Below are 18604 nucleotides of genomic sequence, written 5' to 3'. Positions count from 1 at the left end.
GACGATCAACAGCATGAGATGTTAGTTCAAAAACAGTAAAACAGCAAGCTATCACTCATCATAATGCTGAGGTGACAATATATTTCCATGTGTTTCCATGAGTGACAGCGATTTCCATGTTACCAATGTGATGTATTTGCATGGTCCGTGGATATTCATATTTGCCTATTTTGATGCATCCAGTGGTCCTTCCATCTCGAGTATAGCCCTTCTTGCCTGCTTATGGTGTAACTACAAACCACACCTTACAGCACTGTCCCTTTAAGAACTCAACCAATCCCTCCCAGTGTGAGAGCAGAGCACTGCCGATCACCACACCACACTGAAGGCCAATTTCAGGGCCAGTTGAGAAAGGCATCCCACCTCAAACTACTTTCAGCTCTAATAGACATAAGGATTGTTTTCTCGTCCTCTGTCTTTAGAGAGATCAATAGGATTAATAGAATAATAATGCTGCAACACGTTTTTAACTATTCAATCATTATGAAGCGCAATGCTTTTTACTTTGAGATTATATGATAGCTTTCAGCTGCTAAGGAAAAAAACTGTAATTAGTTTCATGAGATTCTGACTAATATGCGAGACGCTAAGTGTTAATTACTTTAACTAGGTGTTCAGTTGCCTGTAGAAGCATTGCAGACAATGCAATTTTGATGAAGTAGACTGATCTGTGACAGTTCTGTTGGCACTAATATCACTCCATATAAAGTTATTCTGTAAACATTTTGGAACTGATTTATACTATTCCAAACTGAAACCACATTTTGCTGGAGTCAAGAGCAATTCAATGAATCCTTAAATAAATGTGAATTGCTTTTCATATATAGGTGATTGTGACATATAGTACCAGTCAACTGTTTAGACACACCTTTACTTTATTTTTACTATTTTCTACATTGTAGAACAATATTGAAGACATCAAAACTATGAAGTAACACATATGGAGTCATGTAGTAAGCAAAAAAGTGTTCAACAAATCAAAATACACTGCTCAAAAAAATAAAGGGAACACTAAAATAACACATCCTAGATCTGAATGAATGAAATAATCTTATTAAATACTTCTTTCTTTACATAGTTGAATGTGCCAACAACAAAATCACACAAAAATAATCAATGGAAATCCAATGTATCAACCCATGGAGGTCTGGATTTGGAGTCACACTCAAAATTAAAGTGGAAAACCACACTACAGGCTGATCCAACTTTGATGTAATGTCCTTAAAACAAGTCAAAATGAGGCTCAGTAGTGTGTGTGGCCTCCACGTGCCTGTATGACCTCCCTACAATGCCTGGGCATGCTCCTGATGAGGTGGTGGATGGTCTCCTGAGGGATCTCCTCCCAGACCTGGACTAAAGCATCCACCAACTCCTGGACAGTCTGTGGTGCCACGTAGCGTTGGTGGATGGAGCGAGACATGATGTCCCAGATGTGCTCAATTGGATTCAGGTCTGGGGAACGGGCGGGCCAGTCCATAGCATCAATGCCTTCCTCTTGCAGGAACTGCTGACACACTCCAGCCACATGAGGTCTAGCATTGTCTTGCATTAGGAGGAACCCAGGGCCAACCGCACCAGCATATGGTCTCACAAGGGGTCTGAGGATCTCATCTCGGTACCTAATGGCAGTCAGGCTACCTCTGGCGAGCACATGGAGGGCTGTGCGGCCCCCCCAAAGAAATGCCACCCCACACCATGACTGACCCACCGCCAAACCGGTCATGCTGGAGGATGTTGCAGGCAGCAGAACGTTCTCCACGGCGTCTCCAGACTCTGTTACGTCTGTCACATGTGCTCAGTGTGAACCTGCTTTCATCTGTGAAGAGCACAGGGCGCCAGTGTCGAATTTGCCAATCTTGGTGTTCTCTGGCAAATGCCAAACGTCCTGCACAGTGTTGGGCTGTAAGCACAACCCCCACCTGTGGACGTCGGGCCCTCATATCACCCTCATGGAGTCTGTTTCTGACCGTTTGAGTAGACACATGCACATTTGTGGCCTGCTGGAGGTCATTTTGCAGGGCTCTGGCAGTGCTCCTCCTGCTCCTCCTTGCACAAAGGCGGAGGTAGCGGTCCTGCTGCTGGGTTGTTGCCCTCCTACGGCCTCCTCCACGTCTCCTGATGTACTGGCCTGTCTCCTGGTAGCGCCTCCATGCTCTGGACACTACGCTGACAGACACAGCAAACCTTCTTGCCACAGCTCGCATTGATGTGCCATCCTGGATGAGCTGCACTACCTGAGCCACTTGTGTGGGTTGTAGACTCCGTCTCATGCTACCACTAGAGTGAAAGCACCGCCAGCATTCAAAAGTGACCAAAACATCAGCCAGGAAGCATAGGAACTGAGAAGTGGTCTGTGGTCACCACCTGCAGAACCACTCCTTTATTGGGGGTGTCTTGCTAATTGCCTATAATTTCCACCTGTTGTCTATTCCATTTGCACAACAGCATGTGACATTTATTGTCAATCAGTGTTGCTTCCTAAGGGGACAGTTTGATTTCACAGAAGTGTGATTGACTTGGAGTTACATTGTGTTGTTTAAGTGTTCCCTTTATTTTTTTGAGCAGTGTATATTTTATATGAGATTCTTCAAAGTAGCCACCGTTTGCATTGATGACAGCTTTAAGGAGTGGTTACTTTGAATAATCTAAAATCTAAAATATATTTTGATTTGTTTAACACTTTTTTGTTAACTACATGATTCCATATGTGTTATTTCATAGTTCTTATGTCTTCACTATTATTCTACAATGTAGAAAATAGTAAAAATAAAGAAAAACCCTTGAACGAGTAGGTGTGTCCAAACTTTTGACTGGTACTGTATAATCAATTAAGATTTCTATTAGCGATATATATTGAGAACAATTTCCGTGCAATGTATAGTGATAAGGGCTATGAAGTGCCAGCTGTGTGGGCCTTAATGCAAGGGGAAGATAAAGGCAGTAACATTACACCATTATGCCCACCCCAAGACATCGTGTATATTCATAAAAGTGTACAACGTTGGATAAGGAGAGCAAACAGAGCAAGCTATTTACGGCTATATTAGCATACTTATTCACAACAGCAGCAGTAGGTCGGTGACACAGCACTCTTACATGAACATGAAATGAAACAGAGGACGAAAATTGTTTTATGAAAATTGGCTTTGTCTACATGCCACCTACTGGGTTTGCTTTACAAGCCTTGAATAACTTGGCCATCAACTGACTGCTGTGGAATCCTGCTGTTTCATTTTTCGCCTGAAAACATTGAGTATTACCCATGAAAGAAAAATGTGTTGAAATTGATCAATACTACAAGATGATACAAAACCTGCATTGTAAAGTGACTTTGTAAAATCGTATTCATGTGTTTGCAGTATGCTATGGCTTGTATTGGACATTTCCTGTGGAGGTTTAGATATAACACATATTGTACTCTGCATGGCCTCTCCTGAAACACATTTGTCCTACACTGCTGTACAGTACAAAACAGTAAACACCAGGATGTACAGAACAGCTGGTGTGAAAACTGACTTTCCTCTGTGTCCTTCTATTTCATGTCTATGGATCTCTCATGTTCTGTTCTGTCCTTCAAGATCTTAAAAATAACCTCCTCAGCCCTATTGAAATCCCAGAGAAAAGGTGAACTGAAGAGGAATCCTTGAAGGATGTCATACAACCTTGATTCATTAACATGCCTTTTAGGATGCGCACAAATATTTTAGTGGCTTCTTTAGACACTCTATATCTATAGGCACAGTTCAGAAAGCATAAGAGAGAAAGCAAAGCTGATGCGACCTCCTCATTCGGAGAAGTGGAACGTAAAGGCAGCCTGAAAGTACATTCACTGTTTTGTTCCATGTTCTTTTCTGGGTTCTAACAACAGGTGGACTTTCACAGAGACGGTACAACTACAGTAATGTCTCTGGAGCTGTGAAGGTCATCTCACTAAGAAAAAGATGCAAAACGATTCACCATTTAGCCATAGAGAACTCCTTTGTGTGCACAATGTCTCTTTCATGTCCTTTTTCACTTACACAGCAATGTAGCCTTTATAAAAACATTTGAGCCCACATGGAGTAAGACACTTTTATCCTCCACGAGCACAGCAAGCAGCTTAGGCGTGGAAATCAAACGGTTCTGGGACAGGCGGCAAAACGTTAAGCCATCAGGGCCGAGTTCATACTGTAAGTACCATTAGTGCTGCTTAGCGTAACTGTGCTAATATGCTAATAATATTTTATATAATAAAATGTATGTAGCTTAAGTAAAGGCTAAATGAAGTAAATGCATGGGCCGTCATCATGGTGGAGTAAGCAGGAATAAAAGGCAGGGTATCAGGATTCTGAGCGTGTCCTGGGGAAGAGTGTGGCGCTGCGCTGGGGTAATCAGATGCTAACAGTGAGGGTGAGAGTGACGCGCAGGCAGCACAGTGCAGGCAGGGAAAACAGGAGGCAGCTCTGTTGAGGCACACTAGCAGAACAAAGGAACACGCCTAGCAGGGGACAGAGATCATTACGGCCCCCTCAACACATTCGGTACAGTCTGACTGTGAATATTTGCCTTTTCAGGGGTAACCTTCCCTTTCACTGGCGTTCGCCAGGTTGCTTGACCTTTTTCGGTCAGTTTCACAAGCTGCATTCAGACAGCTCATGCACGTCATGAAAGACGAGTGTCTTACAGTACATGGCAAACTGGGATCACACTTTTCAAAGATAATAAATAACTAGAACCTGTTCCCAGATGTAACATGGATAAAAGGTTGTGTGTATCACTGAAGACATAATGATACTTATTAGCCTACATTTTTTATTATTTGCCCACATCTGTCTTGTAATTTTCAACAACAGGTAAATTACTCTTTTTGTTGGCATACTTAGGATAGTTTATGTATTGGTCCTAAAAGAGAAAAATATCAAGTGCAAAATCATTTCTGGCCATAGAGGTAGCGACTCTTCTAGCTTTACAATATGAGTACTGTGGCAACAAACTGTGCTTATCAGATGCTGGTCAATCAGCCAGTGCCAACTGCATGCTGTGTGAATGCCAAAGTCTGATTTGAATGACACGTAAGGACAAAAAACAAGTATGAAGTCTACAGACTCCTTTACAATCAAATTCCAACTCCCAATCATGAGAATAAGAAAGGGTTGCAGTCTCAAAACTGTTTAGTGCTGGATTGGGAGGGTGAACCAGAGCCAGAGTCTAGTGTTTCATCAGCAGAGCCTTTTTAAAATATTGACTAGGATAATGCCTCTTGATTAAAGACTGAGAAATCCAACTGATGTTCTCCGTTGACCCCCACCAATTTGTAAGCAAGAGAAATTAAAATCCTCCATCAAAATGTGATCAATGCAGGAGAGCCCTGTGGGGGAACAGCTGACACCCATTGTATAATGAAGCTATAATTCAGCTTTACTGTACATGAATGACGGATACTCCAAAACTTACAATGAGGATTTCTGTGTGATTCATATCCCCCTGTTCCCCTGCTATACTGTATAGAAATAAGAGCGTATGCCTTACTGTTTCTTTCACTGCGGCACTAAAGGCAGAGAGGGAGAACAGGAGAACTCTCCATGAGTCTCTATTTCCCCCTGAAAGATTTTCAATGGCACTGTGGACATTGATGACTGGGTTCAAGGGGGATATTATAATACCTCTTCTGATTACTGTGTTAGGTTTGATGTAGGGATTAACTCAATTAACAAAAACACACTTCCATTACGGATCAGCATGGATGAAAGCAGGGGTTCTTTCATGTTCATCGTATCTGTAAACTTCACAAGAACAAACATTGACGAACCAATGTCTTTCACACAGAGTGTGCTATGACCGCAAGGGCGTATTCTAAACACTACTTCACTTAGGTCAGTAGTAGAGGTGTAGCTTCGCATCGGGTCCCGATTCAAATGTTTAAGATACAAGTGCATAAGGTCCGTGGACCGCAAAACTGATCCACATGCTCATATTCAATTCTTTCTACTTTACAGAAATATGAAATACCTCTCATACCTCTCACAATGTGTCCACTCCTTCAGCATTGAACTGCATGTAACTGTGTTGACAGTCATTGACCTACAAGTCATTTTGAATGCAGAACAACCCCAGGCAATATCAGTAACCTAGTCAAACTGCGCACAGCGCCCAGCTTCATGCACTGATCAACGGGAGGTAGGCGGCCTGTTCCTGATCTTGCACATCTGCGCAGCACCTTCAGCATTTAAATGCTAAAATGTCTTGTGTGCTAAAATTGTAAGAGCAGCAATAAAATAACAATAACGAGGCTATATACAGGGAGTACCGGTACCGAGTCAATTTGCGGGGGTCAAGGTTAGTCGAGGTAATTGAGGGCAATATGTACAGAATCAGTCAAAGGTTTGGACACACCTACTCATTAAAGGGTTTTTTTCTTTATTTTTACTATTTTCTACAAGACATCAACATTATGAAATAACACATATGGAATCATGTAGTAAGAAAAAAGTGTTAAACAATATCCAAATATGTTTTATATCTGAGATTCTTCAAATAGCCACCCATTGCCTTGATGACAGCTTTGCACACTCTTGGAATTCTCTCAACCAGCTTCATGAGATAGTCACCTGGAATGCATTTCAAATAACATGTGTGTCTTGTTAAAACTTAATTTGTGGAATTTCTTTCCTTCTAAATGCGTTTGAGTCAATCAGTTGTGTTGTGAGAAGGTAGGGTTGGTACAGTGCCTTGCAAAAGTATTCATCGACCTTGGCGTTTTTCCTATTTTGTTGCATTACAACCTGTAATTTAAATTGATTTTTATTTGGATTTCATGTAATGGACATACACAAAATAGTCCAAATTGGTGAACTGAAATGAAAAAAATAAATTGTTTAAAAAAATAAAAAACTGAAAAGTGGTATTCACTCCGTTTGCTATGAAGCCCCTAAATAAGATCTGGTGTAACCACAATTAAATTCAGAAGTCACATAATTAGTTAAATAAAGTCCACCTGTGTGTCACAGAATATATACACCTGTTCTGAAAGGCCCCAGAGTCTGCAACAACACTAAGCAAGGGGCACCACCAAGCAAGCGACACCATGAAGACCAAGGAGCTCTCCAAACAAGTCAGGGACAAAGTTGTGGAGAAGTACAGATCAGGGTTGGGTTATAAAAAATATCCGAAACTTTGAACATCCCACGCAGCACCATTAAATCCATTATTAAAAATGGAAAGAATATGGCACCACAACAAACCTGCCAAGAGAGGGCCGCCCACCAAAACTCACGGACCAGGCAAGAAGGGCATTAATCAGAGAGGCAACAAAGAGACCAAAGGAAACCCTGAAGGAGCTGCAAAGCTCCACAGCGGAGATTGGAATATCTGTCCATAGGACCACTTTAAGCCGTACACTCCACAGAGCTGGGCTTTACGGAAGAGTGGCCAGAAAAAAAGCAATTTCTTAAAGAAAAAAATGACCAAACACGTTTGGTGTTTGCCAAAAGGCATGTGGGAGACTTTCCAAACATATGGAAGAAGGTACTCTGGTCAGATGAGACTAAAATTGAGTTTTTTGTCTATCAAGGAAAACTCTATGTCTGGAGTTTTCCTTGATGGACCTCTCATCCCCCCGAGAATACCATACCATCCCCAGTGAAGCAAGGTGGTGGCAGCATCATGCTGTGGGGATGTTTTTCATTGGCAGGAACTGGGAAACTGGTCAGAATTGAAGGAATGATAGATGGCGCTAAATACAGTGAAATTCTTGAGGGAAACCTGTTTAAGTCTTCCAGAGATTTGAGACTGGGACGGAGGTTCACCTTACAGCAGGACAATGAGCCTAAGCATACTGCTAAACCAACACTCTAGTGGTTTAAGGGGAAACATTTAAATGTCTTGGAATGGCCTAGTCAAAGCCCAGACCTCAATCCAATTGAGAATCTGTGGTATGACTTAAAGATTGTTGTACACCAGCGGAACCCATCCAACTTGAAGGAGCTAGAGCAGTTTTGCCTTGAAGAATGGGCAAAGGTGCAAAAACCATCAAGCATTATGATGAAACTTGCTCTCATGAGGACCATCACAGGAAAGGAAGCCCCAGAGTTACCTCTGCTGCAGAGGATAAGTTCATTAGAGTTAACTGCACCTCAGATTGCAGCCCAAAATGCTTCACAGAGTTCAAGTAACAGACACATCTCATCATCAACTGTTCAGAGGAGACTGCGTGAATCAGGCCTTCATGGTCGAATTGCTGCAAAGAAACCACTACTAAAGGACATCAATAAGAAGAAGAAACTTGCTTGGGCCAAGAAACACGAGCAATGGACATTAGACCGGTGGAAATCTGTCCTTTGGTCTGATGATTCCAAATTTGAGATTTTTGGTTCCAACTGCCGTGTCTTTGTGAGACGCAGAGTAGGTGAACGGATGATCTCCGCATGTGTGGTTCCCACCGTGAAGCATTGAGGAGGAGGTGTGATGGTGTGGGGGTGCTTTACTGGCGACACTGTTGGTGATTTATTTAGAATTCAAGGCACAATTAACCATCATGTCTACCACAGCATTCTGCAGCGATACGCCATCCCATCTGGTTTGTACTTAGTGGGATTATTATTTGTTTTTCAATAATTTACACACACACACACACACACACACACACACACACACACACACACACACACACACACGTCAGGTCAGACTAATCCAGCTCATGAGCTCTCCATCAACAGCAGATTATGATTTAGAATGATAAATTCATGAGTTTATGCAACATGTTATTGCATCGAACCGTATCACAGAGGAAGTAATCACATCGATTCTTTCTCTAATCACAATGAATCACATTGAATCGTTTCAAACTAAAACGCATCGTTCCTGTATCGTATCGGAGACCATGAATCCAGATACGTATCAACACATCTTGAAGGGAAAGATGCCATCCGTCATCCCCCATCCACAGTGCAGACGTCATCAGCAACCTTTGACCTTTGTTCCTTTCCCATCCCCCTTAGCCCTCAAATGTTTCTGTAACCTAAAGAACTATCATTTGACATCCAAACAGATAGTGAGAGGAGTTATATGAAACAATGAAGCTTTGATATCAATGTTAATGTTATCAATGATCCTTTATATGTATTAAAGCTAATTATGTATATTTTACGAAAATTAAAGGAGAGCTTCTCTGTCACCAAACCAAATGACGCCAAATCGAGTTACTGCAAGCGGCAACCATTTGATTCTGACAGTAGAAGTCCAAAGCTTCTATTTTCACCTGTCATTGTCTAATATTTCACATTTGTGGCCTTGACTCTGCAGTACATTCTACTGTATGAACATGATGCAGTCTTAGTTTACCCCAGAACAAAGGTCATTGCCATTTTTTCCTCCGCTGATTAAATCTCACACTCTTTTGCAATCAATGCATTAAACGTAATATTTCTGTCTTTAATTTCATATCCGCAAACCAATCTCCTTGTTCATACTCATAGCGATTACGCTAACTGCAGTCAACCTTTACTGACTGCCACCCCTACCATACAATTATTTACTTTAACAATCTCCTTTATTATTAAATACATTTTACAACCTCATTATTTGTATCTTAATGTTTCCCTGTGTCATGTGTTACTTGAGCTAGCTTAATTCTAAACTATGGCTTTCAAACAGCAACCTGCCCAAAATACATATGAATGAGACACAAAACTTCACAAAGAGAGATCTTGCTTGCATCAAAAGTTATTTACCTGCTAGGCACCCCATGAGTGACTGCACCAACAGCAGTTTCCATAGTAACGTCATCTTCAGTTTTGTGGGGTCAAAGTAGACTCACATCCAATCACAAATGTATGGAGGAATCCTTTCGGTACCTTTCTGGGTCTTCACTCTGTACAAAAAGAAACAGGCGAAATGAATACCATGATAAGATTGAAAGACAGTCTTTTATCAGAACTTGAGAAAAGTGCTGATAAAGGACTGTAAAGAATTGTAACTTTTTTTTATTATTTTTTTTTATTTTACCTTTATTTAACTAGGCAAGTCAGTTAAGAACAAATTCTTATTTTCAATGACGGCCTAGGAACAGTGGGTTAACTGCCTCGTTCAGGGGCATTGATTGAACATTAAGGGAATTGAAGGAATTTGATGACATTTCTCACTTCTGATAACATTTCAAGGACTAAGGAAATGCTTTTCAAAATGTTGCCCTTTACAGCAGCATGTAGCCTACTGTACACATTCAGTCATGTGCAGCGCTTTCATACCCCTTGGCCTACTCCACATTTTCAGGTGTAACAGCCTGAATTCAAAATGGATTAAATATATGTTTTTCTCACCTATCTACACACAAAACAAGATAATGACAAAGTGAAAACATGCTTTAAGTAATGTTTGCAAATTCATTGATAATGAAATACAGAAATATCTCATTTACATAAGTATTCACACCCCTGAGTCAATACTTTGTAGAAGCACCTTTGGCAGCAATTACAGATGTGAGTCTTTCTGGGTAAGTCTCTAAGAGCTTTCCATACCTGGATTGTGCAACATTTACTCATTATTCTTTTCAAAATTCTTCAAGCTCTGTCAAATTGGTTTTTGATCATTGATAGACAACAATTTTCAAGTATTGACATAGATGTTCAAGTAGATTTAAGTCAAAACTGTAACTCGTTCCCTCGGGAACATTCACTGTCTTCTTGGTAAACTACTACAATGTACTGGATTTGGCCTTTTGTTTTTGGTTATTGTCCTGCTGTATTACTCTCCCAGTGTCTGGTTGAAATCAGACTGAACCAGGTTTTCCTCTAGGATTTTGCCTGTGCCTTTTTTATCCTTAATAACTCCCCAGTCCTTAACCATTACAAGCATACCCATAACATGATGCTGCCAAGACCATGCTTGAAAATATATAATGTGTTGTATTGGATTTGTCCCAAACATAACACTTTGGGACAAAAAGTTAATTGCTTGGCCACATTTTCTGCAGTATTACTTTAGTTCCTTGTTGCAAACAGGATGCATGTTTTAGAATATTTTTATTATGTACAGCCTTCCTTCTTTCAATCTGTGAATTAGGTTAGTATGGTGGAGTAACTACGGGGTTGTTGGTCCATCTTCAGTTTTCTCCTATCACAGCCATTAAACTCTCTAAATGTTTTAAAGTCCCCATTGATCTCATTGTGAAATCCATGACCGGGTTTCCTTCCTCTCTGCCAACTGAGCAGCTTTAAGTCAAAACTGTAACTCATCCAGCCCTTTGACAACTCAACAGCTTCTACCCCCAAGCCATTAGACTGCTGAACAATTCAAAAAAAATTGCCACCGGACAATTTACATTGACCCCCCCCCCCCCTGTAAACTGCTGCTACTCGCTGTTTGTTTGTTACCTATGCATATTCACTTCACCCCTACCTACATGTACAGATTACCTCAAATAGCCTGTACCCCTGCACACTATCTCGGTACCGGTGCCACCTGTATATAGCCTCGTCATTATTATTCTTATTGTGTTACTTTCTATTATTACTTTTTATTTTAGCCTACCTGGTAAATATTTTCTCTTCTTGAATTGCACTGTTGGTTAAGGGATTGTAAGTAAGTATTTCACAGGAAAAGTCTACACTTGTTGTAGTCGGAGCATGTGGCAAATTAAGTTTGATTTGATTTGAGTTAGGAAGGATGCCTGTATATTTGTAGTGGCAGGGTGTATCGATACACCATCCAAAGTGTAATTAATAACTTCACCATGCTCAAAGGGATATTCAATGTCTGCTTTTTTTCTTTTTATCTATCTACTGTACCAATAGGTGCCCTTCTTTGCGAGTCATTGGAAAACCTCTTTGTTCTTTGTGGTTGAATCTGTGTTTGAAATTCAGTGCTCGACTGAGGGACCTTGTGTTAAACACTATTATTGCAAACAGTGAGTCCATGCAACTCCTTATGTGACTTGTTAAGCAAATTGTTAAATTTAACTTATTTAGGCTTGCCATAACAAAGGGGTTGAATACATATTGACTCACGATATTTTAGCTTTTCGTTTTTTTATTAATTTGTTAAAAAAATATAAAAACATAATTCCACTTTTATATTATGGGGTATTGTGTGAAGGCCAGTGACAACAAAATCTCAATTTAAGTCTGTAACACAACACAATGTGAAAAAAGTCAAGGGGTATGAATACTTTCTGAAGGCACTGTATATTTAGATCTAGTGAATGTTGGATGTATAAGAAATTAAGCCTTGAAAGATAAATGTGCAAAGAGATTGCCTTAAAGTATACATCAATGAATTAATTAAATAAATTAGTTATAAAATGACTCAATATTCTCTTTCACCAAATCCCTATTACATGTAACTCTGAGTTGACAGCATTGATTTTATAGAGAGATGCTGATGGGCTGGTTCAGAAATACTATACATTTTTTTAAACATACATTACTCTGCCTACCAAAGTCAAGCTGGAGCCTATTCTATGAACTAAAAAGTTAGAGAGGGAAAACAAAAAAAAACAGCACTGATTTTCATTTTTGGCACAGCGATTACTACATGCCTTTCCATATCCATGACAAATACGGCTCCAGAGAATCCTATTTTTAAGCCTATTTTAGAAGCTCCCTCTTAAACATACAGTGGCATACCTACACAGAATAATACCCATTCACTTTTATGTTCATAAAGGTTGCAAGCCATAGCAAGAGATAGGGTGTGAAAAACTCCAGCGATCCCACTACAGTGTCAACGTCAGATGTGTTTTATTCCCCAGCAGAAATACCAGGGGTATCGGCATGAAATCAGTACCCAAACCTTAAAAGCCTGCATTGTGTCAGTGGGATAGTAATTCTCTGTGTGCTCCGGTGGGCCTTCGATGTAGAGAGCAGAAGGGAAGATGGGGGGGGTGATCTGCAGGGGGAGACAAATAAAATCAATGCCATCCAGAGACGCAGTGTCCCATGGCAGTACTTTTAAAACATTAGCTTAATGTACCCTGTTGCCCTATAGACAATATACAGTAATGCTCTCTATTTTGGTAGAAAAGTAGTTAATGGTGAACTTTTAAACGTTACATGGTAATTTTGATGCAGGGCTTTTGTTATAGTCAGTCTTTGAATATGTATTACATATAGTCATTCTGCTGTTGAAAGACAAATATGATCCAATTACTGATTTATTCAGTGGCTGACACAATCAATTGCTGCATTGTTGAAATTTGAATTACAAATTTCCCTTTCATCTCGCCTGCTCAACACCAACCCCCAAAAACAACACATTTTTTTGAGAGGACTAAATAATATATATACACCACAGGAGGTTGGTTGCACATTAATTCGGGAGAACGGGCTCGTTCTAATGACTGGAGTGGAATGATAATAAATACATCAAACACATGGTTTCCATGCCATTCCATCTGCTCCATTTCGGACATTATTATTAGCCGTTCTCCCCTCAGTATCCTCTAGTGATATACACAGAGTATACTAAACATCAAGTGCACCTTCCTAATATTGAGTTTTGAGTTGTACCCCCCCCCCCCACCCCGTTTTTCCCTCAGAACAGCCTCGATTCGTTGGGGCATGGACTCTACAAGGTGTCGAAAGCGTTCCACTGGGATGCTGGCCCATGTTGACTCCAATGCTTCCCACAGTTGTGTCAAGTTGCCTGGATGACCTTTGGGTGGTGGACCATTCTTGATACGCACGGGAAACTGTTGAGCGTGAAAACCTCAGCACCTTTACAGATCTTGACACAAACCGGTACGCCTGGCACCTACCCCGTTCAAAGGCACTTCAATCTTTTATCTTACACATTTACCTTCTGAATGGCACACATACACAATCCATGTCTCAATTGTCTCAAGGCTTAAAAATCATTTTTTAATCGGTCTCCTCCCGTTTATCTACACTGATAGAAGTGGATTTAACCATTGACAACAGTAAGGGATTATTCACCTGGATTCACCTGGTCAGTCTATGTCATGGAAAGAGCAGGTGTTCATAATGTTTTGTACACACAGTGTATATACTGTACCAGTCAAAAGTTTGGACACACCTACTCATTCAAGGGTTTTTCATTATTTTTATTATTTTCTACATTGTAGAATAATAGTGAAGACATCCAAACTATGAAATAACACATGTGAAATCATGTAGTAACCAAGTCCATATTATGTCAAGAACAGCTCAAATAACTAAAGATAAACGACAATCCATCATTACTTTAAGCCATTCAGAAAATGTGAAGAACTTTGAAAGTTTCTTCAAGTGCAGTCGCAAAAACCATCAAGCGCTATGATGAAACTGGCTCTCATGAGGACCGCCACATGAAAGGAAGCCCCAGAGTTAACTCTGCTGCAGAGAATAAGTTCATTAGAGTTACCAGCCTCAGATATTGCAGCCCAAATAAATGCTTCACAGAGTTCAAGTAACAGACACATCTCAACATCAACTGTTCAGAGGAGACTGTGTGAATCAGGCCTTCATGGTCGAATTGCTGCAAAGAAACCGCTAGTAAAGGACACAAATAAGAAGAAGAGACTTTCTTGGGCCAAGAAACATGAGCAATGGACATTAGAACGGTGGAAATCTGTACTTTGTACTGATGAGTCCAAATGTGAGATTTTTGGTTCTAACCGCCGTGTCTTTGTGAGATGCAGAGTAGGTGAACAGATTATCTCTGCATGTGTAGTTCTCAACATGAAGCATGAAGGAGTTGTGATGGTGTGGGGGTGCTTTGCTGGTGACACTGTCAGTGATTTATTTAGAATTCAAGGCACACCTAAACAACCGGACAATGACCCAACCCACCTCCAGGCCGTGTAAGGGCTATTTGACCAAGAAGGAGAGTGATGGAGTGCTGCATCAGATGACCTGGCCTCCACAATCACCTGACCTCAACACAACTGAGATGGTTAGGGATGAGTTGGACTGCAGAGTAAAGGAAAAGCAGCCATCAAGTGCTCAGCATATGTGGGAAGCTGTTGAGAGCATGCCAAGAGTGTGCAAAGCTGTCATCAAGGCAAAGGGTGGCTACTTTGAAGAATCTCAAATATAAAATATATTTTTATTCATTTAACACATCATACTTTAGTTAGTACATGATTCCATATGTGTATTTCATAGTTTTGAAAAACCCTTGAATGAGTATGTAACGAGTGCGCTGAGAGTCGGGAAGTAAGTTTAGGGAGTGAGTGTTTTAATAAATAAACGAAACACAAACAACGCACCGACATGAAAACAGAGTCAATAACACCTGAGGATAGAACCAAGGGGAGTGACAGATATAGGGAAGATAATCAAGGAGGTGATGGAGTCCAGGTGAGTGTTATGAGGCGCAGGTGCGCGAGACGATGGTGACAGGTGTGCAGGATAATCAGCAGCCTGATGACCTAAAGGCCGGAGAAGGAGGATACGTGACAGTACCCCCTCACCGCCGCAGGACGCCGTCAAAGGGGACGAAGTCGAGGATCAGGAGCGGACCGGTCACCCCTGCTGAGGCACGGGAACCTGTCGAGTCAGCTGGGGCGCGGGAACATGACAGACCGGCTGAGGCAGAGGAGTCTTGCGATCCGGCTGAGGCATGAGAGCCCGACAGGCCGGCTGAGGCAGGGAAGCCTGGCGATCTGGTTGAGGCTTGAGAGCCTGTAGCAGTTCCCGGACCCGACGTCATTTACTCTTCACAAATAAGAAAAAAAACACTCTCTGATGCTTCCCTTAGGTGAGGTGTTATTCTGTAACGAGTGCGCTGGGAGTCGGGAAGCAAGTTCAGGGAGAGAGTGTTTTAATAAATAAACGAAACACAAACAACGCACTGACATGAAAACAGAGTCAATAGCACCTGAGGAAAGAACCAAGGGGAGTGACAGATATAGGGAAGATAATCAAGGAGGTGATGGAGTCCAGGTGAGTATCATGAGGCGCAGGTGCGTGAGACGATGGTGACAGGTGTGCGGAATAATCAGCAGCCTGATGACCTAGAGGCCAGAGAGGGAGTTTACGTGACAGAGTAGCTATGTCCAAACCAGTGGTGTAAAGTACTTAAGTAAAAATACTTGAAAGTACTACTTAAGTCGTTTTTTTGGGCATCTGTACTTTACTTTTTATATTTTTGACATTTTTTACTTTTACTTCACTACATTCGAAAAGAAAATTATGTACTTTCTACTCCATACATTTTCCCTGACACCCAAAAGTACTCGTTACATTTTGAATGCTTAGCAGGACAGGAAAAGTGTCTAATTCACACACTTATCAAGAGAACATTCCTGGCCATCCCTACTGCCTCTGATCTGGCGGACTCACTAAACACAAATGCTTCGTTTGTAAATGATGTCTGAATGTTGGTGCCTGCCCCGGGCTATCCGTAACTTAAAATAATAAGAAAATGGTGCCGTTTGGTTTGCTTAATATAAGGAATTTGAAATGATTTATACTTTTACTTTTGATACTTAAGTATATTTTAGCAATTACATTTACTTTTGAAACTTAAGTATATTTAAAACCAAATACTTTTAGACTTTTACTCAAGTAGGAAATTACAGGGTGACTTTCACTTTTACTTGAGTCATTTTCTATTAAAGTATCTTTACTTTTACTCAAGTATGACAATTGGGTACTTTTTCCACCACTGGTCCAAACTTTTGACTGATACTGTATGTATACTGTATATATTCTGTATGTAAATATGAAAACAATGAGCTTAAAACAGAGTACCTCTTTTTAGGGGTCTAAAATATTTGCACAGACTTCTAAAGAATAACAGCTGATGTTTGAGGTTTTGTTGGTTCCTCTGAGGGTTATCTTAGAATATTTACACTTTATTGGAGCGGTTCCTCTTACGGACCGTGTCAATGCATATTTACACAAAACCATACCTTTCCTTCAAATACCACATAAACAACCTGAATAAACCCGCATTGCGGTTTTCCTTGAATTGATTAAATTTAGGAATTTGTTTCATTTACTAATTGTTTTGACAAACACATTAAAAAGTGCCAAATGGGAGAGGTATTTGGTTTTGAGTAGCAGGGAGAGGAAGTAAATATGTAAATGTAACACAGTGGGGGCAGGCAGTAAGATTTACGCAGCTTGCCATAGAGTCTGAGAGAAGAATACAGAATAAGTCTGAGGCAAATGTCAGAAGCTGCCTCTGGAAACACTGTGTACACTGGATAGAAAGGTATTACAGCAATATGACAAGTTAAGTAATGCAATGTACCATTTGCAAAGCTTCTATAAAAAACAAGCTGCAATAATCTTATGTCCCTCGGGTAAATACATGTTTATTCATAGAGTAGAAGTATATAATAACCCACACCATCCCATTACGCCACAACCAGGCACTTGTTAGCATTTCACTATCGAAACAGAGGCAGAAGCAGCACTGAAAGTCTCCTTCAGTTCTTGCTTACTGAATCGTAATACTACATTTCAAAGAAATGCTTGAGTAATGCAATAATCATATGTTTCAAAACACTAGGAGCAGGAAATCAATATGGGACCAGAATATTGTATTTTCTTCACTTTCTGAAAAATAAGGACTGAGAATGAAGCCTGAATTTGTCTGAGTGGGTCACATTTAATATCTTATCTTAATTTATTTCAGTCAGTCTTCAAATGAATCCCTCTCCTTCAAGATTGAAGCGTTATTTCCTCACTCTGCTTGTTGACAATATGTATTTCCTTTAGCATCAGCTGGAAGAGCTGGTTGCAAGATCAACTAATCATTTGGACCACCTCAATGACATGCATAACCTTGTATGCCTTGTCTATATATGTCTATTTCTGTAAATATCATTTGTTTATATAGTAACACATCTGTTCAAAAATGAATTGCCATAATTACATTTGTTCAGTTCATGCAAGACAGTTTCAGTTTCCATTCGTACTCATTAAAATGTACTGAAGACTGACTGTATATTATACCACCGTAAATTACAAATGAATGTCACACAAATCATGTTTGAAAGTACTTACATTTTCGGCATTATGGCCATTTAATTTATGCAAAGGATCAAAAGATAATTGCAACATTTAAATATGCTGAAAAAATATATTAATGCAACAGGTAAAGTGTTGGTCCCATGTTTCATTGGCCGAAATAAAAGATCCTAGAAATGTACATCCCTGTTACTGAGCATTTCTCCTTTCCCAAGAATCCATCCACCTGACAGCTGTGGCATATCAAGAAGCTGATTAAACTGCATGTTCATTACACAGGTGCACCCTGTGCTGGGCACAACAAAAAGCCACTTTAAAATGTGCAGTTTTGTCACACAACACAATCCCACAGATGTCTCAAGTTTTGAGGGTGCGTGCAGTTGGCAAGCCTCCAACGTCGTTTTAGAGAATTTGGCAGTACGTCCAACACAACCGCAGACCACGTGTATGGCGTCGTGTGGGTGAGCGGTTTGCTGATGCCAACGTTGTGAACAAAGTGCCCCATGGTGGAGGTGGTGTTATGGTATGGGCAGGCATAAACTACGGACAATAAACACAATTGCATTTTATTGATGGCAATTTGAATACACAGAGATACCGTGAAGCGACCCTGAGGCCCATTGTCGTGCCATTCATCCTACGCCATCACCTCATTTTTCAGCACGATAATACATAGCCCCATGTCGCAAGGATCTGTGCACAGTTCCTGA

General features: G+C 40.6%; 1 protein-coding gene across 3 annotated transcripts in view; it reads right to left on the bottom strand.

Moving 5' to 3' along the window:
• The window catches only part of cntn4 (contactin 4), a 169907-nt gene that overhangs the window by 136029 nt on the left and 15274 nt on the right, over positions 1-18604 (bottom strand). For 2 of the 3 annotated variants that reach the window (XM_029694672.1, XM_029694674.1), the window contains exons 2-3: positions 12766-12861; positions 9708-9847 (exon numbers count right to left, since the gene is read on the bottom strand). In XM_029694672.1, coding sequence (XP_029550532.1) covers positions 9708-9762 — 55 coding nt within the window. In that variant the 5' untranslated portion in view covers positions 9763-9847; positions 12766-12861. The remainder of the gene's footprint in view (positions 1-9707; positions 9848-12765; positions 12862-18604) is intronic. The other variant, XM_029694673.1, reaches the window with a different exon arrangement.

The sequence above is a fragment of the Salmo trutta genome, chromosome 16 (genome assembly GCF_901001165.1).
Source record: "Salmo trutta chromosome 16, fSalTru1.1, whole genome shotgun sequence".
NCBI lineage: Eukaryota > Metazoa > Chordata > Actinopteri > Salmoniformes > Salmonidae > Salmo > Salmo trutta.
The sequence above is the reverse complement of the archived record's forward strand: the minus strand, read 5'-3'. Positions and strand labels throughout refer to the sequence as shown.